This window comes from Ovis aries, chromosome 1 (genome assembly GCF_016772045.2).
Source record: "Ovis aries strain OAR_USU_Benz2616 breed Rambouillet chromosome 1, ARS-UI_Ramb_v3.0, whole genome shotgun sequence".
NCBI classification, from domain to species: Eukaryota; Metazoa; Chordata; class Mammalia; order Artiodactyla; family Bovidae; genus Ovis; species Ovis aries.
In genome coordinates, this window is record NC_056054.1 from 69,364,986 (window position 1) to 69,388,986 (window position 24,001).

A 24,001-nucleotide genomic window follows, 5' to 3' on the forward strand; every position below is an offset into this window, starting at 1 on the left:
TCCAGTACTCTTGCCTGGAAAATCCCATGGACAGAGGAACGTGGTGGGCTGCAGTCCATGGGGTCACAAAGGGTCAGACACGACTGAGCGACTTCACTTTCACTTTTCACTTTCATGCATTGGAGGAGGAAATGGCGAACCACTCCAGTGTTCTTGCCTGGAGAATCCCAGGGATGGGGGAGCCTGGTGGGCTGCCGTCTATGGGGTTGCACAGAGTTGGACACAACTGAAGCGACTTAGCAGTAGCAGCAGCAGCATGATAAAAACAGTACCATTATAACAAGAGACACCAGAGAGAGAGTTGTTCTCTCTCTGTTTATGCCATGTAAGGATACAGTGAAAAGGTGACTAACTGCAAGCCATAGCGAGTTCTCACCAGAACCCCAGCATGGTGGCACCTGATCTTGATGTCTAGCCTCCAGAACTGTGAGAAATAAAGTTCTGTTTAAGTCACCAGTCTATGATTTTTGTTATGGCAGCCCAAGGTGACTAACACATAGACATTAGGGTTTATTAGTGGTCTCTCAATTCATTTCCTTTGGTCTGTATGTCTATCCTTAATACTAGTACCAATTATCAGTTTAACTTTTATGAGAAATCAGAGTTGGATTTTTGTGTTATTATGTCCTGAGTCCTAGGTATTTTTTAGATTCTAGTCTTTTAGTTATTTGCTAACATACTTTTTGCCTATAATAAAAATGTTGACTTTAGTGTAGAAAATTCTCTTGGATAATTAAACTTTAAATATATATGTGTGATTTGGCTTATTTTTCTTCATTTTATGCTATGACAGTTGCTTAAATGATCTGTTTTTATTATTTCAGAGTTTTTTCATATGAAGCTACAATAAGCATAAACAGAAAATTGTCTAACTTTGGCTTTCTGTTTGTAAGAACAGTATGATATGCTGTAATTTAAACAGATATTTTAAGTGTAATTTAGAAAATCATTATCAGTTTCCAGTGTAGATCATTGGTTCATTGTTGAGTTCCAACCTTCAGTTGTAAAATACTGTATACACTTTTGTTTTTCTAGTAGGTGGTGGTATAGTGGCTTTGTTGTAGAGTAGGCTCTGTGGCTTTGTTGTAGAGTAGGCTCTGTGGTGCGTTCTCCTGGCAAAACTCTATTAGCCTTTGCCCTGCTTCATTCCGTATTCCAAGGCCAAATTTGCCTGTTACTCCAGGTGTTTCTTGACTTCCTACTTTAGCATTCCAGTTCCGTTTAATGAAAAGGACATCTTTTTTGGATGTTAATTCTAAAAGGTCTTGTAGGTCTTCACAGAACTGTTCAACTTCAGCTTCTTCAGCGTATTGGTTGGGGCATAGATTTAGATGACTGTGATATTGAGTGGTTTGCCTTGGAAATGAACAGAGATCATTCTGTCATTTTTGAGATTGCATCCAAGTACTGCATTTCAGACTCTTTTGTTGACCATGATGGTTACTCCATTTCTTCTAAGGGATTCCTGCCCACAGTAGTAGATATAACGGTCATCTGAGTTAAATTTACCCATTCCAGTCCATTTTAGTTCGCTGATTCCTAGAATGTCGATGTTCACTCTTGTCATCTCCTATTTGACCACTTCCAATTTGCCTTGATTCATGGACCTAACATTCCAGGTTCCTATGCAATATTGCTCTTTATAGCATCGGACCTTGCTTCTATCACCAGTCACATCCACAGCTGGGTATTGTTTTTGCTTTGGCTCCATCCCTTCATTCTTTCTGGAGTTATTTCTCTACTGATCTCCAGTAGCATATTGGGCACCTACTGACCCAAGGAGTACCCCTTTCAGTATCCTATCATTTTGCCTTTTCCTACTGTTCATGGGGTTCTCAAGGCAAGAATACTGAAGTGGTTTGCCATTCCCTTCTCCAGTGGACCACATTCTGTCAGACCTCTCCACCATGACCCGCCCGTCTTGGGTGGCCCCTCACGGCATGGCTTAGTTTCATTGAATTAAACAAGGTTGTGGTCCGTGTGATTAGATTGACTAGTTTTCTTTGCTTATGGTTTCAGTGTGTCTGCCCTCTGATGCCCCCTGGCAACACCTACCGTCTTACTTGGGTTTCTCTTATCTTGGACGTGGGGTATCTCTTCACGGCTGCTCCAGCAAAGCGCAGCTGCTGCTCCTTACCTTGGACCAGGGGTATCTCCTCACTGCTGCCCCTCCTGACTTTGGACATGGAGTTGCCCCTCTCGGGCGCCGCCTCTAGCCTCAGGTGGGGGGTGGTTCCTCCTGGCCACCGCCCCTGACCTTGGGTGTGGGGTATCTCCAACAACGAAAGAGAAGACTCTACACAAGGACATCACCAGACAGTCAACACCAAAATCAGATTGATTATATTCTTTGCAGCCAAAGATGGAGAAGCCCTATACAGTCAGTGAAAACAAGACTGGGAGCTGACTGTGGCTCAGATCATGAACTCCTTATTGCCAAATTCAGACTTAAATTGAAGAAAGTAGAGAAAACCACTAGACCATTCAGGTATGACCTAAATCAAATCCCTTATGATTATACAGTGAAAGTGAGAAATAGATTTTAAGGGACTAGATCTGATAGAGTGCCTGATGAAATATGGATAGAGGTTCGTGACATTGTACAGGAGACAGGGATCAAGACCATCCCCATGGAAAAGAAATGCAAAAAAGCAAAATGGCTGTCTGGGGAGGCCTTGCATATAGCTGTGAAAAGAAGAGAAGTGAAAAGCAAAGGAGAAAAGGAAAGATATAAGCATCTGAATGCAGAGTTCCAAAAGAATAGCAAGGAGAGATAAGAAAGCCCTCCTCAGTGATCAATGCAAAGAAATAGAGGAAAACAATAGAATGGGAAAGACTAGAGATCTCTTCAAGAAAATTAGAGATACCAAGGGAACATTTCATGCAAAGATGGGCTTGATGAAGGAGAGAAATGGTATGGACCTAACAGAAGCAGAAGATATTAAGAAGAAGTGGCAAGAATACACAGAAGAACTGTCCAAAAAAGATCTTCACAACCCAGATAATCACGATGATGTGATCACTCACCTAGAGCCAGACATCCTGGAATTCGAAGTCAAGTGGGCCTTAGAAAGCATCACTACGAACAAAGCTGGTGGAGATGATGGCATTCCAGTTGAGCTGTTTCAAATCCTGAAAGATGATGCTGTGAAAGTGCTGAACTCAATATGCCAGCAAATTTGGAAAACTCAGCAGTGGCCACAGGACTGGAAAAGGTCAGTTTTCATTACAATTCCAAAGAAAGGCAATGCCAAAGAATGCTCAAATTACCACACAATTGCACTCATCTCACATGCCAGTAAAGTAATGCTCAAAATTCTCCAAGCCAGGCTTCAGCAGTACGTGAACCATGAACTTCCTAATGTTTAAGCTGGTTTCAGAAAAGGCAGAGGAACCAGAGATTAAATTGCCAACATCTGCTGGATCATAGAAAAAGCAAGAGAGTTCCAGAAAAACATCTATTTCTGCTTTATTAACTATGCCAAAGCCTTTGACTATGTGGATCACAATAAACTGTGGAAAATTCTGAAAGAGATGGGAATACCAGACCACCTGACCTGCCTCTTAAGAAACCTATATGCAGGTCAGGAAGGAACAGTTAGAACTGGACATGGAACAACAGACTGGTTCCAAATAGGAAAAGGAGTAGGTCAAGGCTGTATATTGTCACCCAGCTTATTTAACTTCTATGCAGAGTACATGATGAGAAACACTGGACTGGAGGAAGCACAAGCTGGAATCAAGATTGCCGGGAGAAATACCAATAACCTCAGATATGCAGATGACACCACCCTTATGGCAGAAAGTGGAGAGGAACTAAAAAGCCTCTTGATGAAAGTAAAAGAGGAGAGTGAAAATGTTGGCTTAAAGCTCAATATTCAGAAAACGAAGATCATGGCATCTGGTCCCATCACTTCATGGCAAATAGATGGGGAAACAGTGGAAACAGTGTCAGACTTTATTTTCTTGGACTCCAAAATCACTGCAGATGGTGATTGCAGCCATGAAATTAAAAGATGCTTACTCCTTGGAAGGAAAGTTATGACCAACCTAGATAGCATATTCAAAAGCAGAGACATTGCTTTGCCGACTAAGGTCTGTCTAGTCAAGGCTATGGTTTTTCCTGTGGTCATGTATGGATGTGAGAGTTGGACTGTGAAGATTGCTGAGCACCGAAGAATTGATGCTTTTGAACTGTGTTGTTGGAGAAGACTCTTGAGAGTCCCTTGGACTGCAAGGAGATCCAACCCAGTCCACTGTAAAGGAGATCAGTCCTGGGTGTTCTTTGGAAGGAATGATGTTAAAGTTGAAACTCCAATATTTTGGCTACCTCATGTGAAGAGTTGACTCATTGGAAAAGACTCTGATGCTGGGAGGGACTGGGGGCAGGAGGAAAATGGGACGACAGAGGATGAGATGGCTGGATGGCATCACTGACTCGATGGACGTGAGTTTGACTGAACTCTGGGAGTTGATGATGGACAGGGAGGCCTGGCATGCTGCAGTTCATGGGGTCACAGAGTTGGACACGACTGAGCGACTGGACTGAGGCTCTGTGGTCAAGCGAGTCTACCATTTCTAACTGTGTGAATATGAATCACTCTAATCGCTTCCCGTTAGTTTTATCAGCTTAATAAAATGGATATAATAAGAATACCTACCTCATAATGTTGTTGCGAAGGTTAAATTAGATGCTTTTAAAGCACTTAGCACAGTGACCTGGCATATAGTAAGCACTGAATAGTTTTTAGTAACTGTTATTCCTGGTAGTCACCCTATGAAATTATACATTTCTCCAGCTACTGAGTGTACGTTTAGAAGAAGATGCTTGGGAAAGGTCAAATTTTGTATATTAGAGAAAGAGAAATTATATTAATGCCACCCTTTATTTGTATCATTGAAGTGTTAGGGAAAAAAGATCAAACGAGACACAATATGGTAGAGTGGAGGAAGCACTGAATCTGGCAACAAGACAGAGCTGCCTTTTGCCTGTGCATTACCTTGTTTCATGATTTCTTTGAGTCTCAGTTTTCTCATATTTAGAATAATAAAGTTGTGGTAAATGACTTTGTGCTTCCTAGCACTTCACAACCCTCTATTTTAAGCCCTTAATCACGTTCTGTTTCATGTTAGATTAGTGATGAATGTCTGAAGTATGTTAGGTAAGCTCCTTGAGATTGAATCTGCTCATCAATGTGAACATTCCTAATGATACCTCATCAGTGTCTTGCATATAGAAAATTCTTGTAACATACCTCCTCCCCTCCTTTTTTTAAATTTATTTTTTTATTGAAGGATAATTGCTTTGAAGAATTTTGTTGTTTTCTGTCAAACCTCAATGTGAATCAGCCATAGGCATACATATGTTCCCTCCCTTTTGAACCTCCCTCCCATTTTCCTCCCCATCCCACCCCTCTAGGTTGATCCAGAGCCCCTCTTTGAGTTTCCTGAACCACACAGCAAATTCCCATTGGCTATCTCTTTTACATACAGTAATATAAGGTTCTATGTTACTCTTTCCATAAATCTCACCCTCTACTCCTCTCTGCCTATGTCCATAAGTCTATTCTCTATGTTTATTTCTCCGTTGCTGCCCTGTAAATAAATTTGTCAGTACCATTTTTCTAGATTCCATATATATGCATTAGAATATGTTTATCTTTCTTTTTCTGACTTACTTTACTCTGTATAATAGGTTTTAGATTCATCCCACCTCATTAGGACTGACTCAAATATGTACCGTTTTATAGCTGAGTAGTATTCCATTATGTATATGTACCACAACTTCTTTATCCATTCATCTGTCAGTGGACATCTAGGTTGCTTTCATGTTCTAGCTATTGTAATTAGTGCTGCAATGAACAATGGAATACATGTGTCTCTTTCAGTTTTGGTTTCCTCAGGGTATATGCCTAGGAGTGGGATTGCTGGGTCATATGGTGGTTTTATTCCTAGTTTTTTAAGGAATCTCCATACCATCTTCCATAGTGGCTGTATCAATTTATATTCCCACCAACAGTGCAGGAGCGTTCCCTTTTCTCCACACCCTCTCCAGCATTTATTGTTTGTAGACCTTTGGATGATGGCCATTCTGACTGGTGTGAGGTGATATCTCATTGTAGTTTTGATTTGTATTTCTCTAATAATGAGCTGTTTTGTGCATCTTTTCATGTGTTTGTTAGCCATCTGTATGTCTTTGGACAAATGTCTGTTTAGGTCTTTTTCCCACTTTTGATTGGGTTGTTTGTTTTTCTGGTATTGAGTTGTGTGAACTGCTTGTATATTTTGGAAATTAATCCTTTGTCAGTTGTTTCATTTGCTATTATTTTCTCCCATTATGAAGGTTGTCTTTTCACCTTGCTTATAGTTTCCTTTCCTGTGCAAAAGCTTTTAAGTTTAATCAGGTCCCACTTGTTTACTTTTGTTTTTATTTCTGTTACTCTAGGAGGTGGGTCATAGAGGATCTGCTTTGAATTATGTCATTGAGTGTTCTATGTTTTCCTCTAAGAGTTTTATAGCTTCTTGTCTTACATTTAGATCTTTAGTCCATTTTGAGTTTATTTTTGTGTATGGTGGTAGGAAGTGTTCTAATTTCATTCTTTTACAGTTTTCCCAGCACCGTTTAGTGAAGATGCTGTCTTTGTCCCATTGTATATTCTTGCCTCCTTTTTGTCAAAAATAAGGTACCCATAGCTGCATGGGTGTATATCTGGGCTTTCTATCTTGTTCCATTGGTCTATATTTCTGTTTTTGTGCCAGGACCATACTGTCTTGATGACTGTAGCTTTCTAGTAGAATCTGAAGTCGGGAAGGTTGATTCCTCCAGCTCCATTCTTCTTTCTCGAGACTGCTTTGGCTGTACAGGGTCTTTTGTGTTTCCATGTGAACTGTGAAATTTTTTGTTCTAGTTCTGTGAAAAATGCTGTTAGTAATTTGATAGGAATCACATTGAATCTGTATTACGTTTGGTAGTATAGTCATTTTCATAATATTCTTTCTACCCAGGAACATGGAATATTTCTCCATCTGTTTATGTCATCTTTGATTTCTTTCATCAGTGTCTTATAATTTTCTGTGTACAGTTCTTTTGTCTCCTGAGGTAAGTTTATTCCTGGATATTTAATTTCTTTTTGTTGCAATGATAAATGGGATTGATTCCTTAATTTCTCTTTCTGATTTTTCATTGTTAGTATATAGAAATGCCAGTGACTTCTGTGTATTGATTTTGTATCCTGCAACTTTGCTAAATTCACTGATTAGCTCTAGTAATACCTTCTCTCCTTTTAAAAAGAAGATTGTATTGAAATTTGTCTGTGTTAATATAAAGCGTAAGGAGAGGAATATAAAGTATTGAGATTATGATATTTTTAGTAAAAATTCTGATCAAACAGTCTTTGAAAAAAAATTTTATATATAGCGACTTCAGATATGGCTCACATGATTAGCAGTGGAAAGTACTGATAGTTTTTTCTTTATGACCTCATGATAAAAATCTTTTATTTCCTAAGACTGACCGCACTATAGTTGTCTGAGAATGTGTGTGCATGTTTATTTGTGGGTAAAAAGGGAAGACCTTTAAATTTTCATTTAAACATAAATGCTAGGATAAAATGTCAACCAAGTAAATACATAGAACAGCAGCACAGTATGAACGATTCCATTTCCCCTACAGCTTTCTCAAGTGGCGGCTGTTTTCTTTCCCAAATCCCTTATACTAGTAGGGTTGAAGTGGGTGGAACAGGTACCTTGTGATATTAACTATGTGTATAGACAGCATGGCAGCCCACTCCAGTATTCTTGCCTGGAGAATCCCATGGACAGAGGAGTCTAGTGGGCTGCAGTCCACGGGGTAGCAAAGAACTGGATACGACTGAAGCGACTGAGCACAACAGAGCACATATATATATCTTGGACCCTCACTGACTGGGGAAAGACTGCCCCTCTCAGAGTTAGCTAATTCCCAGAGCACACCTTTGATATGCAAACCAAATAATCGTGAATCCATTCCTACACCCACCTTTCCCTCTGGTTCTTACACTCCGGAAGAGAACACTCGTCTGCCCTAATCATCCCAGAGCCAGATACCAGACAACCGGAGACCACCTTTATAGCTCAGAGCCCCCTCTTACCCAAATTATTCAAACTCTTTAGTCCTAAACTTGCTCAGCTGCTTACTTTGCCTCACTCATTCCTTCCTCCCAAACCACTTTTGCTCCCTCCTTTTTCCTCCAAATCGATCCTGTTGCACAATTCTACCTGTTGAGTACTTTGCTTCTGACACTTCCGGTCACGAGATTTGTAGTTTTTTCCCCTCACCAAGCAATTCTCAGGTTCTCCAGATATCAGTTGGGTGTCCTACAGATTTAATTCAGTCCTGACACTGTCTACCTGGAGATTGTTACCTGTGCTTCTGACCATCTGAATGTAGATTCCTATGACCCCTCCCTCAGGTTCAGCTCATTTGCTGGAGCAGCTCCTAGGACTCAGGAAAATATTTTACTTGATGTATTATTGGTAAAAACTCAGAAACAGCAAGATGGAGGTGATGCATAGGGCACGGGTTATGGGAAGCAGCTTCCATGCCCTCTCAGGGTTCACTACTCTCCCAGTACCTCTATGTGTCCACCAACCCAGAGGCTCACTGAAACCCATCTAAAGATGCAGGCTTCATTACATAGGCATGATTGATTAGTGTGTGTTAGTAGCTCAGTTATGTCCAAATCTTTGTGACCCCATGGACAGTAGCCCACCGGTTCCCATGGAATTCTCCAGAGAAGAATACCGAAGTGGGTTGCCATTTCCTTCTCCAGGGGATCTTCCTGACCCAGGGATTGAATCTGGGTCCCCCACATTGCCGGCAGATTCTTTACCATCTGAACCACCAGGGAAGCCCAATCATTGATCGTTGGTGGTTAATTTAGCCTCTCCCCTCTCCAGAGGTGGAGGGAAGAGCTTAGTTCCAATCTTCAAAGCACTTGGTTGGTTTTCCTGGATTCCAGTTCCCATCATTATGGGCTTTCTAAAAGTTACCTACCTCACTAATGTAAACTCTGGTGCGGTTTAAAGGGGCTTGCTATGAATAACGAAAGACACACATTTCATTTTTATCCTTCTGGAGCTATTTCAGGAACTGAAAATAAAACTAAGTGCTATAATAAAGTTACTCCAACCAGTAATGCTAAAGTAGCTAAAGTTGAGTGGTTCTATGAAGGCCTATAAGACCTTCTAGAACTAACACCCCCAAAAATGTCCTTTTCATTACAGGGGACTGAAATGCAAAAGTAGGAAGTCAAGAAATACCTGCAGTAACAGGCAACTTTGGCCTTAAAGTACAAAATGAAGCAGGGCAAAGGCTAACAAGAGTTTTGCCAAGAGAACGCACTGGTCATAGTAAACAGCCTCTTCCAACAACACAAGAGAAGGCTCTACACATGGACATTACCAGATGGTCAACACTGAAATCAGATTGATTATATTCTTTACAGCCAAAGATGGAGAGGCTCTATACTGTCAGCAAAAACAAGAGCAGGAGCTGACTGTGGCTCAGATCATGAACTCCTTATTGCAAAATTCAGACCTAAATTGAAGACTGTAGGGAAAACCACTAGACTTTTCCAGTATGACCTAAGTCAAATCCCTTACAATTATATAGTGGAAGTGATAAATAGATTCTAGGGATTAGATCTGATAGAGTACCTGAAGAACTATGGATAGAAGTTTATGACATTGTACAGGAGGCAGTGATCAAGACGATCCCCAAGAAAAAGAAATGCAAAAAAGCAAAATGGTTGTCTGAGGAGGCCTTACAAATAGCTGAGAAAAGAAGAGAAGCAAAAGGCAAAGGCAAAGGAGAAGAGGAAAGATATACCTATTTGAATGCAGAGTTCCAAGAATAGCAAGGAGAGACAAGAAAGCCTTCCTCAATGATCAATGAAAAGAAATAGAGGAAAACAATAGAATGGGAAAGAAAATTAGAGATACCAAGGGAACATTTCATCCAAAGATGGGCATAATAAAGGACAGAAATAGTATGGACCTAACAGAAGCAGAAGATATTAAGAAGAGGTGGCAAGAGTACACAGAAGAATGATACAAAAAAGATCTTCATGACCCAGATTACCACAATGGTGTGATCACTCACCTAGAGCCAGACATCCTGGAAAGGAAAGTCAAATGGGCCTTAGGACATCACTACGAACAAAGCGAGTGGAGGTGATGGAATTCCAGTTGAGCTATTTCAAATCCTAAAAGATAATGCTGTGAAAGTACTACACTCAATATGCCAGCAAATTTGGAAAATTCAGCAGTGGCCACAGGACTGGAAAAGGTCAGTTTTCATTCCAGTCCCAAAAAAAGGCAATGCCAAAGAATGCTCAAACTACTGCACAGTTGCACTCATCCCACACGCCAGCAAAATAATGCTCAAAATTCTCCAAGCCAGGCTTCAATTGTACATGAACCGTGAACTTTCAGATGTTCAAGATGGATTTAGAAAGGCCAGAAAACCCAGAGATCAAATTGCCAGCATCCATTGGATCATTGAAAAAGCAAAAGAGTTCCAGAAAGATACCTACTTCTGCTTTATTGACTATGCCAAAGCCTTTGACTGTGTGGATCACAACAAACTGGAAAATTCAAGACCACCTGACCTGCCTCCTGAGAAATCTGTATACAGGTCAAGAAGCAGCAGTTAGAACTGGACATGGAACAACAGACTGGTTCCAAATCAGGAAAGGAGTACTTCAAGGCTGTATTATTGTCACCCAACTTATTTTAACTTATATGCAGAGTACATCATGTGAAATGCCGGGCTGGATGAAGCACAAGCTGGAATCAAGATTGCCAGGAGAAATATCAATAATCTCAGATATGCAGGTGACACCACCTTTATAGCAGAAAGTGAAGAAGGACTGAAGAGCCTCTTGATGAAAATGAAAGAGGAAAGTGAAAAAGTTGGTTTAAAACTAAGCACTCAAAAAACTAAGATCATGGCATCTGGTCCCATCACTTCATGGCAAATAGATGGAGAAACAAAAGAAACAGTGACAGACTTTATTTTCTTGGGCTCCAAAATCACTGCAGATGGTGATTGCAGCCATGAAATTAAAAGATGCTTGCTCCTTGGAAGAAAAGCTATGACAAACCTAGACAGCATATTAAAAAGCAGAGACATTACTTTGCCAACAAATGTCCGACTAGTCAAAGCTATGGTTTTCCCAGTAGTCATGTATGGATGTAAGAGTTGGACTAAAGAAAGCTGAGCCCCCCAAAATTGATGCTTTTGAACTGTGGTGTTGGAGAAGACTCCTGAGAGTCCCTTGGACTGCAAGGAGATCAGACCAGTCAATCCTAAAGGAAATCAGTCCTGAATATTCATTGGAAAGACTGATGCTGCAGCTGAAGCTCCAATACTTTGGCTACCTGATGCGAAGAACTGGCTCATTGGAAAAGACCCTGATGCTGGGAAAGATTGAAGGTGGGAGGAGATGGGGATGACAGAGGATGAGTTGGTTGGTTGGCATCACTGACTCAGTGGACTTGAGCTTGAGCAAGCTCTGGGAGTTGATGATAGACAGGGAAGCCTGCCCTGCTACAGTCCATGGAGTTGCAAGGAGTTGGAAATGACTGAGCAACTGAACTGAATTAAACTGTAATAAAAGATAGCCTATGGCTTTTACATAGGAAGTTAGAAGGGTTTTGGAATCTACGTGCTGGGAATGGTGTACAAAGTTCATATTATAAATCAGAATGTCACAACACCTCTGTCAAAAATCAGTTGCCTATAAATGTATGTTCTAGACACTCAGTTTGGTTCCATTGATCCATACATCTGTCCTTATGCCAGTACCACACAGTATTGATGGTTGTAGCTTTGTAGGAAGGTAAGAATTCAGAAAATGTGAATCTTCCAAATTTGTTCTATTTAAAGATTGTTTTGGCTATCCTAGCATTTCTGTTTGAATTTGAGGATTAGTTTGTCAATTTCTGCAGAAAACTAGCTGAATTTTGATTGGTATTGCACTGAATCCATAGATTAATTCAAAGAGTATTGCCATTTTAAAAATATTAGATTATCAATGGAATGTGTCTCCATTTATTTAATTGCTTTCAGCATTGTTTTGTAGCTTTCAGCATATAAGACTTGTGCTTTTTATGAAATATCAATATATTCCTAAGTATTTTATTTTTTTGATGCTGTTGTAAATGGAGTTATTTTCTAACTTAATTTTGGATTGTTTGTTATTAGTGATTTTTGCATATTGATCTTCTGTTTTGCAACTTTGCTGAACTTGTTTAGCAGACAGTTTAGGGATGAATTTCCAATGATTTTCTATGTATATGTTTATAATTTGTAGTTCAAGATAGCTTTACTTATTCCTTTCCAATCCAGCTATTTCTTTTTCTTGCTTAATTGCTCTGGCTAGAATCTCCATTTAAATGTTGAACAGAAGTGGTAAGAGCAGATAGACATCCTTGCTGATCTTAGGAAGAAAGTTTTCAATTGTTTACCATTAAGTCTGATGTTAGCTGTGGGTTTTTCATAGGTATGCTTTATCAGGTTGAGAATGTTTACCTCCATTTCTAGTTTGCTGAATGTTTTATGACAGGATGTTGGATTTTGTCAGTATATGATTGTAGGGGATATAAACGTTCACACTAGAGCATATGGTGTATGACATTGATTTTCATATGTTTAATTACCCTTGAATTCCTAAAATAAAGCCCAGTTGGTCATGATGTATAGTTCTTTTTATATGTTGTTGGATTCATTTTGCTATTATTTTGTTGAAGATTTTTTCTCTACATTAATAAGAAATATTGGTCTGTAGTTTTCTTGTGATGTCTTTGTCTCCTTTTGATTCAAGATAGTACTGGCTTCACATAATGAGTTAGGTGTTCTGTCTTATATTTTTTGGAAGAGTTTGTAAAGTAAATGTAAAGTTTGCCATTAATTAATTTTCTTTCATTGGGTAATATTCACCAGGGAGGCCACCTGGTCCTGTGTCCTTCTTTGTGAGAAGTTTTAAAATACTAATTCAATCTCTTTACTTATTATTTGTCTATTCAGATACTCTCTTCTTAAATTAAGTTTCGTAGTGTGTGTCCTTCCTAGGAATTGTCCATTTCATTTAGGTTATATAATTTGTTGGCAGTTACACACTCCTTTTTAACATTGCTTTTTTATAGCTTTACAAACTTCCTCCTATTTTAGATGGACCTTTCTTTAGTGTAGATTAAGAAGATTTTCCAACCATGTGGCTGTTATCTATGAAAGCCACACATTGTGAAACTAGGTTTTAAGAATAACCAACATTATTTTTATTAATATTTTGCATTTTGTCTTTTAGGATTGTATACTCATCAAACAGAAATATAAAAAACTATGAAGAAGAAATTCTTAGGAAAAAGATAGTGGAAAGTGGAGTACCACAAAAGAAATGTGACTTCAGTGTTGGAAACTGTACTGACAATGATAGAAGGTTATCTGTAGAGTTCTTAAGTAAAAGATCATCTGATCATTCTCTTCTGAAACATGAAATTCCAAAAGAGATCAACAGCAAAGAGGAAAATGTAATTTCCACTGGTGAGGTATTTTTTGTGGATTTTTATAAAATTTTATAGCCATGAAAGTAATTATATTCTAAACACTTAGAGAAAAACATACTTCAAAAATCAGCTCTATTGAACATTTTTTTATAAGTAGATGAAAGTCAGTATAAATCAAAGTAAATAATTTATGAGTAAATGGAAATAATAATATGGCCTACTCCCAGTTTTCCCAAGTAATTAGAGATAGAGTTATTATTAATTAATAAATACAGACATAATTCACAATTTTCCTTTTAAGCTTCTATATATTTTCATACTTATTCTAATCTACACCAGCAAAAGCTTTAGCAGACTGTAGAATTAGTTCTAACACAATATATGCGTTCCTTAAAAAACTCCACGCAACACAAAAATCACCAATACATTTTGTCATGACATAGTCACTGAAACTTTTGTCAGGACACATTTTTAAAAGATAGGAACCTAAAAAAACTAGGAGCATAGTTTTATCCATGTTAAATGATTCAGCAGTGCATAAATACTACAATAAATATGGCATTTGACCTTGAAAAAGAGCTCTGGTTTGTTTGTAGAAGTGGGTGTCAAAAGGTTTGCAGCTTGTGAATTGCTGTGAATTGGTGGAAGGAGGATGTTAAGGATGCAGATAGAGATACAGTAGATATTCCAACAGGAGACTCAAGAGCCTTGGATAAGAGAACAAACTGTTCATTACTTATAGAGCATCTCAGAACCACTTCCCAACCCTCAGTCCCCATGAGGGCTTAATGTTACCTGCTGTTCACATGCAATGGGGTTGCATCTTAGGAGGGGAACACCAACTTTATGAGACTCTTATAGGCTGCTGGCAGACCTGCTCATCCTCCTCCACAGAGGGAGAGACCTTTACTTTGGAAGGTAGATAAGTCTTGTCTGGTGAGGGGAAGGTAGGAGTGTAAAGAAATGATTTTGAGGAGAGGATAATCTCTGAATCTTTCTGGACATCTCATTATCTCTAACTTCCAAGATGTGTTTATTGTTTAATCACCCTTTATCCAAATTTGCCAGTGCTCTGCTCAGAAAGGACAGACCATACAAAAACACAAAAATATTCATAGAAAATGGTCTCCCAGCAGTTGTTATCTGAAATCAGATGGAAATTTGTAACACTAGAAATGAGTAGTCATGGGTGAACAGAGGTTTCTGGTAGGTGTCTTAGGTATTTATGTTTTATGTATATTCTTTCATGGCTCAGTCCAACTGAGTACAGTTCCTTGCATTGACTTAGTATTTGTCATGGATTACCTAGCACCTAAGGAAAGGAAAAATTCCCATTATGCAAAAATTGTTCCTTAATATGTCAGTTGTGTTGGATCAAACTCATGTTTTCAAAACATGTGTTACAGTTGAATTGACTGTACATGATAGTATCTGTTAACTAAAAGATTTTTATTACTGATGTTTCGTGCAGCAGCACTAAAAACAAACTGATTTAAGCTCAGTTAGGTTTCTTTTATATATGTTCACCATATTGTATTATGGTAGATGAATGCATGCATGCATGCATGCCTCTTCTAGGCTTGAGATAGATCTGTTCATTTTTTAAACTATCTCATTTAGTCTCAGCCCTACAAAGAAAGTGGTTACAGATTGATTTTATAGATGAGGACAGTAAGGCTCAGAGAGCATAAGGGACTTTCCAAGGCCACAGAGATGGAGCAGTTGACCGAGCTGACATTCAATACCCATTTTTCTTGCCTCTAGTCTAGAATTCTGCCATGGGCCCGCAATAGCCGATTAAAGTGGCCAAACAGATTTTTAGTGTAAATGGAAAGAGTTCATTTACCCCTCAACCCCTTGCCTCTATCTATTTTCTCCTCCATCACTCCATGGAACTCCCACCCCGCCCCCAGCCCCATGCTGACCAGTTGAATAGACACTTGTTTGCCACATCTTATAAAGTCCTTCACTGTCCTCCGTACTGTCAGTGCCACCCTCCTTGAAACTTCCTCTGTCTTCTCTGTGCTGACACTGTGCTGTTGGGATTTTCCCTCTCAGTCACTGCTCAGTCTCCTTCACCGGCACTTCCTCTTTAATTATTTTTTGAGCTTCATATCCAACCACTGACCAGACATATCTGTATAAATATACCTCTAAATATAAATATCTCAAAATTTAACTTGTGTCAGACTGATCTAATCACCTGCCTTTCCCAGCCTGCTCTTCTCTTAAATACTGCGTAGTGTGAATTATATTAATTATATTACTATCTTTCTTCCTTCCTTATTTTTTTTATTCACTCTTTTATTTATTTATTTTAGACCTCACCATGTGACATTCGGGATCTTTGTTCCCAGCCCAGGGATCAAATTCATGTGTTATATTGTTTCCCACACTTCTACCAACCCAAATTTTGTGTTAGAAAAATGTATATAAAATATTTAATGTTGCAGGATGTAACATTAAATTGTAACATTAATTGGATGTTAATGTTGCAGGCTTTATGGTCATATCTTTTTGCCTTGTCATGCTGTTCATGGTGTTCTCAAGGCAAGAATGCTGAAGTGGTTTGCCATTCCCTTCTCCAGGATGTCATATACCTTCCAGTTATATTCATTTATTGATGCTTTGGCTTATAGGACTAAAAGTTAGTAAACAAGACTGATATCTCCAGAAAACATTTTAATGGCATTGGGAGTTTTATAATTCCTTCCTGTTATTGCACTGCAAGTATTAAAGGGGGGTAGATTCTGCCACCACGAATATGCACCTTTGGCATAAGGTTTATCGTGCCCCCTGCAGTGGAATCATGGAGTCCTAGCCACTGGACTGCCAGGGAATTCCCTATATTAACTATCTTTCTTCTCAGTTACTCTTTTACCCTTCATTCAATTCATGAGCATGTCTGTTGATTTGTCTCCTAAATATTCTTAAATATTTCTCTCCTTTATCCTCCTGCCATTTCTTTATTTCAGTAAGTTGTTATTTGCCTTGAGAATTTGAACCTCAGCTGGTCACCTGACTTCTTGTGCCACCCTCCATTTCTATTGTATAGAACAAAATTTGTTCATTGCAAGCCTGACCATGGCACTTGCCTTATTAAAATTCTTTAGTAGTCTCCCACAGCCTTAATATAAATCCCTGCTTCTTTCCCATGGTATAAGGGGATTTGGGGAACTGACTGCCGCCTAGTACTCTACTGCCTTCTATCTTCACAACCCCTCACACCCCCTGAGCTCTGCTCTTATTGACTTAGCATTTCATCTGAAAGAACTGTATTTTGTTACTTCTGTGCTTTTATACTTGCTATTTGTTCCTGGAATGCCATTCTAATCATCACATTATGCAAATACCAACTTTTGAAGATTTGATATTGAACAAAACAGATAATGTTACTGTCCTGCAGTTTAGCAGGAGGTATAATCAGGTTGGTTATGTACCAAGTGTGTTAAGGACTCAAATAGGGCGCATTAACCTAGACTTAGGCCTTCAGAAAAAACTACATGGAAGGAATAATAGGCCTTCAGAGAAAGCTGCCTAGAAGGAATAATACCTGAACTGAATCCTGAAGAAGAAGCAGATGTTGACCAGACATAGAGAGTTTAGGGAAGAAGTATTCCAGGCGAAGGAAATGATACTCCTGGAGGCAGAGAACCAGGCACATAGCAAATTTGGAACACCACGCATGGTTTGTGGGTCTAGGGTAAAGGAGGGGATAAGAATGGTCACAGTAAGGGATGAACCTCGACGTATAAGTGGAAGACAGACAATGAAGAGCCTTATTATATAAAGGATGACTTTATATTTTCTGGTCCAAACAAGGATTCTTTTGAAAGAGTAACAAGGATTCTTTTGAAAAAGTAAAAAATGAAAAATTATCATTGCTGTTGAATGTTATTCTGGGGCAACAGGCATTAACTGGACTGCCCCCAGGCAAACCAAGAGATGAGGTAGCCTTATTCATAAGCTCTTTTAAGGTATTTAAGTGGTACTATTTTGCAGCCTTAAAGACTATGAACAGAGGAAGTTTAAGGTAGAATGGAATGATGGCCTCAGGTTGAGGAACAGTGTTGGGTTTCTGTAATTGTGAGTTGTTTTTGTTTTCTTTTCTGGGTACCACTTTTGACTCCACATGTCAGAAGTGTGTGTGTGTGTGTGTGTGTGTTTTTTCCCCACACATAACCAATTCTCCTAACACCAGCAGGGCATCCAACAGTTCAATTCTAATGGTAACTATCCAGAGTTAGCTACAGATAAATCCCACAGGTTTAAGGGCTTAGTGCTGCAATATTCTCCCCACTTCAGATGTTAAATGCAAGTCAGGTGCCTAGGCTACTGTTGGGGAGGAAAGAGTTCTTTCTACCCTCTTAGGTTCTGTGACTGGCCTAAGGATTAAACTGAAATAAGACAGATTAACAGGAGGGGGGGGGGAATGGTTTTCATCACTTATTTTTGCACCAGGAGTTTCACCAAAAAGGAGATTCAAGAAGATGGCTAGATAATCGAGGATTATATATCATCTTGACCTTCCCTGGTGGCTCAGCAGTAAAGAATCCTACTTGCAATGCAGGGGACGTGGGTTCAATCCCTGAGTCAGGAAGATCCCCTGGAGAAAGAAATGGCAACCCACTCCAGTATTCTTATCCTGGAAATCCCTTGGACAAAGGAGCCTGGTGGGCTACAGTCCACGGGGTTGCAAAAAGAATTGGATGCAATTTATTGACTAAACAACAAAATTGTTATCTTAAGCTAACTGAAAGAAAGGCATTCTGGGCTACTAGATGGTGGAGGCAAGGTATGGGAAGGTGAGAGGAAAAAATGTATGGTGAATAAGGGTTGTCTTCTTACACAGATAATAGTCAAGTGAAGAGAATAGTTTCTTCCTAGGAAGGAGATAGCTTTGCACATGGAAATTTCCTTTACAAAAGGGAAATTTTTTACTTTTATTTTTAGGCAGTTGGGGGATGTAAATAGCTTTCCCTGCATCTGCTCCTTCTCAAGTACCTTTAGCTCAAAATAATCCTCATGCCAGAGTGGCATGTTTTGGGGTGACATATCCCCATTACTCCCCACGCTTATGCCCAGCGACTACAAATTCCAGAGTTCCCATGACCACCCTCCTCCAAAGTTCAATAATTTGCTAGAATGACTCACAGAACTCAGGAACACATTTCGCTTATATTTACCTATTTGTTATAAAAGATATAATTTAGGAACAGCCAAATGAAAAAGATATAGGGCTAGGAATGTGGGTTGGGTGGAGAAGGGAAGGTATACAGAACAAATATCCATGCCCTCTCAGGTGTGCTATCTTTTCAAAAGTCAGTGTGTTCACCAACCCAGTAGTTCCCTGAATCTTATTGTTCAAGAATTTTTATAATTCAGTTTATAGCCCCCTTTCCCTCCCTAGAGGTATGGGGAAGGGCCTGAAATTTTCCCCTCTCTAATGACATATTTGTCCTTTCTGGTGACCAGCCCCCATCCTGAAGCTCTTTAGGAGACTTAACCCAGAGTCACCTCATTAGCATTCTGGTTTCTAAATATATAAATTTGTAAATTGGTTACTGGGAATCTGTTCCCGGGGACCCATCCTCACCAGTTATACTAACAAAAATTTCCAGACTGATAGAGCTATAATATACAATGTAGTATTTTTCTTTTTAAATATATATACATGTTTTATATTTCACTTCCCAATGCCTAAATTGTGAACCTTTTGAAGTAGGGGTAGTTCTTAAAATATTTTCTATAACTCTCTATACTGTATACAGCACTAGACTCATAATAAGTGCTCTATAAGTCCTATTGGTTTTAGTTGAATTTCTGTTGGTTCACAGATCATCCTAGTCATAAATCCATGAACAGAAACAGGAAGAAACTAAGTGATGAAAAAGAATATCAAACTTAGGAAATCTTTTAACTTTTTAAGTCAGATGTTTGTGAAGTGGCTTCAATTTTGGTGTATAATTTGTAATAGTATTACTACATTTAAATGTGTATCTATATTTAAGTAGAAATATATATTTCAGAGCAGATTTTAAAGTTTCATTTTATTTTGAATTTACCGCTTAAAGGTTTCACTCACTGTTACTTTCAGTAGCTAATCAGGATAACCATGTGGAAAAACATTTTGCTAGTATTAGAATACAATGGACATGAGTTTGAGCTATCTCGGGGAGATAGTGAAGGACAGCCTGGCATGCTGCAGTCCATGGGGTTGCAAAGAGTTAGACACAACTGAGTGACTGAGCAACAGCAAGAATACAAAATTTTGAAACATATATACTATTAAAGAAACTATTTTTTGTCTTGTTTTTCTCTTTTAAAGATATTTATGACTTGGAACCTGCGTCTGAATTGGGAGAAGATTTATTGAAGCTTTACGTGAAACACTGTTGCCCAGATATTGATATTTATGTTGATGGAAAAAGTTTTAAAGCTCACAGGTAAATAGGCTTGTGATTAATTTGGTATTCTGGTTGTGACAGTAAGTGTCAAAGGGTGGCTGTCTTTTTATAGCACAGTGGTTTTCAAGATCTGATTCACATAGGCTGCAGAGGCTCCATGGAGATGCCTCAGGAGGTCTCTGACAGGAAGAGTTTGGACCATAGACAGGATTTTCTATGTGCAGTTTCACACATGCACAGATGACCCACTGAGACATGTGCGCATGCTCAGCTAGAGCAGATCTGTGCTGTGCATTGGGCATGAACCTAAGATTTCATTAGAAGAAGATATACTGTTGCCTAAAATAGATTTGAAAGCCACTGAAAATGTCATTAAATGCAGTTTTTAATTTCATAGTCATTATGGTATTGAAAATGATTATTGCTACATGAATGACATGTATTTTCTCTGAATGCATTTTGGCTCAAAGTCTTTAATTCTAAATAGATGATTCTCATGAATAGCACTGATTAGGAGGTTTAATTTTTCAGTGTACTTTTTAAAAACCATTATTCTGTAGAACTGGGTTGCTTAGGCATTCCAGGCTTTTAGAGTTTAAATTAAAGCCTGCTGCCTGTTTAGGTCAGGCTCCTTTTTTGTAAGTAACTAAAATCTGCTTAAAGAAAGAAAAGATGTTAATAAGAAATAGAGATTTTTTTTCTTGGAACTCAAGGGAAAGAGGTACAGCTGGGCCTCAAAACAGACTAGAATTGGAAAGCTGAGGAACCCAGAGTTACCCTCCCTGCCTCTTTGTGTTTCAAATAGAATGTTAAGTTATTCTGGTACTGCGGAAGAGGAAGAAACAGACTATTTTTGCAGAGGCTAGAAGCAGTCTTGTAGGTTCAAGGGTGCACAGCCCTTAATGAAGTTAGCAGTGGGTTTAGATTACAGAAATCCAAGCCAAACAGTAGCGATGTTTGTACTGTCATACTGGTTTTGCCACTTAATTGACTGAAGTACATTGCTAAACTCTTGAGACTGCCAGTTTCCATCAGACTGCCATTCAGACTTTGAACTTTCCTTTCTGAAAACACATATTTTGTAAATATATATACACATTTTACTATTTTTTATGAAATATATATACGCATTTTACTATGTTTTAGTAAAATACAGAGTGTGATAGAAATTTATTTATATATTTTCCATATTATGGATCTGTATTTTCCATATTTGGGAATATAAATATACATATTCCCAAATGGTATGTGTGCGTGCCTTTCTTTCTTCTTGGTTAGTGTAGAGGGACAACACAATTTTACTTTCAAAATTAATTTGCTTTGGGATTATTTTATGCCAGATTTTTCTTGAAACTTATGGAACCCTAGGACTACTGTTGTCATACTGGGAAAGCAGGACTCTGACCATTTGCAGTATGTTTTCCAACAGTGTCTATATTTGGCTTCTCCCTGTGTACTGCCTGACAGTGGACTGTTTTAATAGCTGGATCTAGAAGATTAGGTTTGTATTTTAGGACAGCTCTTGCTACATTTCTGGCTTATTTTGTTCACCTAGCGATAAAAAAGATATTTATGTTAACTAGAAAGGCAATTTCCTGAGGATATGTTTCAAGAAGATCTGGCTTAAGTTCTCTTACTTGGTTGGCACCCTTATATGAGTTAAAGTAACAGATTCTAAATCCCAAGATTACATTCCTATTCCAAACTTGAATGTTTTTCTGTTTGAACCTATAATTTTATTATTCAGTTCAAAGATTATTATATCAGTAGTTCAGAAAACACAGGCATACTTCGTTTTCCTTTATTGCACTTTGCAGATAATTGCATTTTTTACGACCTGAAGATATGTGGGTGGCAGCTCTGCATCGAGCAAGGCTGTCAGCACTATGTTTCCAACGGCATTGGCTCACTTCATGACTGAGTCACCATTTTAGTAATTCTCACAGCATTTCAGACTTTCGCTTGATCCACAGCCCAGTACCTGGAGTCCTTTATTTGCTGCAAGATGATATGATGCCAGTCACTTGCTTGTGGTGGCACAACTAAGCTAAAGAAGTCATTTATAACTGGGTAATTAAGAGTGTGTGTACTGTGTTGGAACCTGTCTGCCTGGGTTTGAATTCCAGCTTTACCATCTTTAGCTGTATGAATTCGGGGAAGTTAGTTAAGCATTCTGTGTTTTAGCATCCTCAGCAAAGATGGAGATTGTAATAGTATCCATCTTAGAGAGTTATTACTGGGTTTCCCTGGTGGCTCAGTGGTAAAGAATCTGCCTGCGGTAAAGAATCTGCCTGCCAATGCAGGAGACTCAGGTTCAATCCCTGGATCAGAAAGATCCCCTAGAGAAGGAAATGGCAACCCACTCCAGTATTCTTGCTTGGGACATCCCATGGACAGAGGACCCTGGTGGGCTACAGTCCATGGGGTGACAAAAGAGTCGGACATGACTTAGCAACTAAACAACAACAACATATAGGGTTATTATGGTGATTAAATTACTAAAAGCATTTAAAGTACTTTGAACAATGCCTGGCACGTAGTAAGTACCATGTAAGTGTTTGCTGTCATCGTCCAGGTAATAGGCCTCTGATATGAGCTTTTGTGTAGATAGTAGCAACAGCTTGAGTGTCCTTTGTTTATGTGGGACATGCAGGGAAAGGTGATTTGAATCACTTGCATTTCTCCCCAATCCAAGGAGCAAAGGGATAGCAGTAGACTTCCTACGCTGTTCTGTCTCTGCGCAGGCCTTACCCTCATCACAGTGTTACTTCTCCACCCTTCCCACGTCTTAGTTCTTGCTTATCTCCAAAGGAGATAAGAGAGCTTTTTTCTCCTGCTCAAAGGAGAAAAAGAGAGCTCAGTTTATTTGCTGGCAGAGAGGTTATAGTAAAAGGACTCATTAGAGTTCATGGATCCCATTTGTTAGTTACTGCTTTTCTCAGTGTTGCTTCCTGGAGTACTACAACACATTACTCCTGTTGTGGATTTCTGTAACATCACTTTTCTGCCTGAATTGCTGTCAGTCACCAGATGAATACCATCTGTATACTCCGCATTTCTCTCTACATGTATCTCCTCCTGTCATCTTTCAGCTCAGTTCAGTTCATTCACTCAGTGGTGTCCGACTCTTTGCCACCCCATGAATTGCAGCACGCCAGGCCTCCCTGTCCATCACCAACTCCTGGAGTTTACCCAAAGTCATGTCCATTGAGTCAGTGAGGCCATTCAGCCATCTCATCCTTTGTCGTCCCCTTCTCCTCCTACCCCCAATCCCTCCCAGCATCAGGGTCTTTTCCCATGAGTCAACTCTTCGCATGAGGTGGCCAAAGTATTGGAGTTTCAGCTTCAGCATCAGTCCTTCCAATGAATACCCAGGACTGATCTTTAGGGTTTAGCCTACCTCAAAGTATCCACCTGATCTCTCATTTTATAGTGTTAATTGTTATCCTATTATTTTCTTAATGAAATTTAATCTATGCTTTTAAACTAATTTATTTGTTATACTTCAGTATTCCATAATTAAGATTCTCTCATATTACTTTATTGAAAAAGCAGGGCAGTGATTCCTAATTTTAGCTTTCTAACACTTAAGATCCTATATCCCTTCCACATACCTTTTTTATTTTTTTCTTCAGTGCCTGATATTGTACCATCAGACTTTCATTGATGGGGTTAAGATGCTGTCGAATCTCCCTTTAAAATGTAGATTCTCTAAGGCTTCTCTGCTGGGTCAGTGTTGAAGGGTCCACCTGCCAATGCAGGGGACACAGGTTCGATCCTTGGTCCAGGAAGATCCCACAGGCCATGGAGCAGCTGAGCCCATACACCGCAGTTGTTGAGCTTGTGCTCTGGAGCCTGGAGCTGCAACTACTGAGCCCGTGTGCCACAACTGCTGAAGTCCCTGTGTCCGAGAGCCCGTGCTCCACAGGAGAAGCCACCGCAGTGAGAAGCCAGCACACTGCAACTGGAGAGTAGCCTGCTCACCACAACTAGAAAAAAGCCTGCGCAGCAACTAAGACCTAAGGACAGCCAAAAATAAATAAAAT

General features: G+C 39.2%; 1 protein-coding gene across 3 annotated transcripts in view; it reads left to right on the forward strand.

Moving 5' to 3' along the window:
* The window catches only part of BTBD8 (BTB domain containing 8), a 95,664-nt gene that overhangs the window by 10,620 nt on the left and 61,043 nt on the right, over positions 1 to 24,001 (forward strand). For all 3 annotated transcript variants that reach the window (XM_012176065.4, XM_004002191.5, XM_060411616.1), the window contains 2 exons: positions 13,350 to 13,585; positions 19,877 to 19,994. In XM_012176065.4, the coding sequence (XP_012031455.3) occupies positions 13,350 to 13,585; positions 19,877 to 19,994 (354 nt within the window). The remainder of the gene's footprint in view (positions 1 to 13,349; positions 13,586 to 19,876; positions 19,995 to 24,001) is intronic.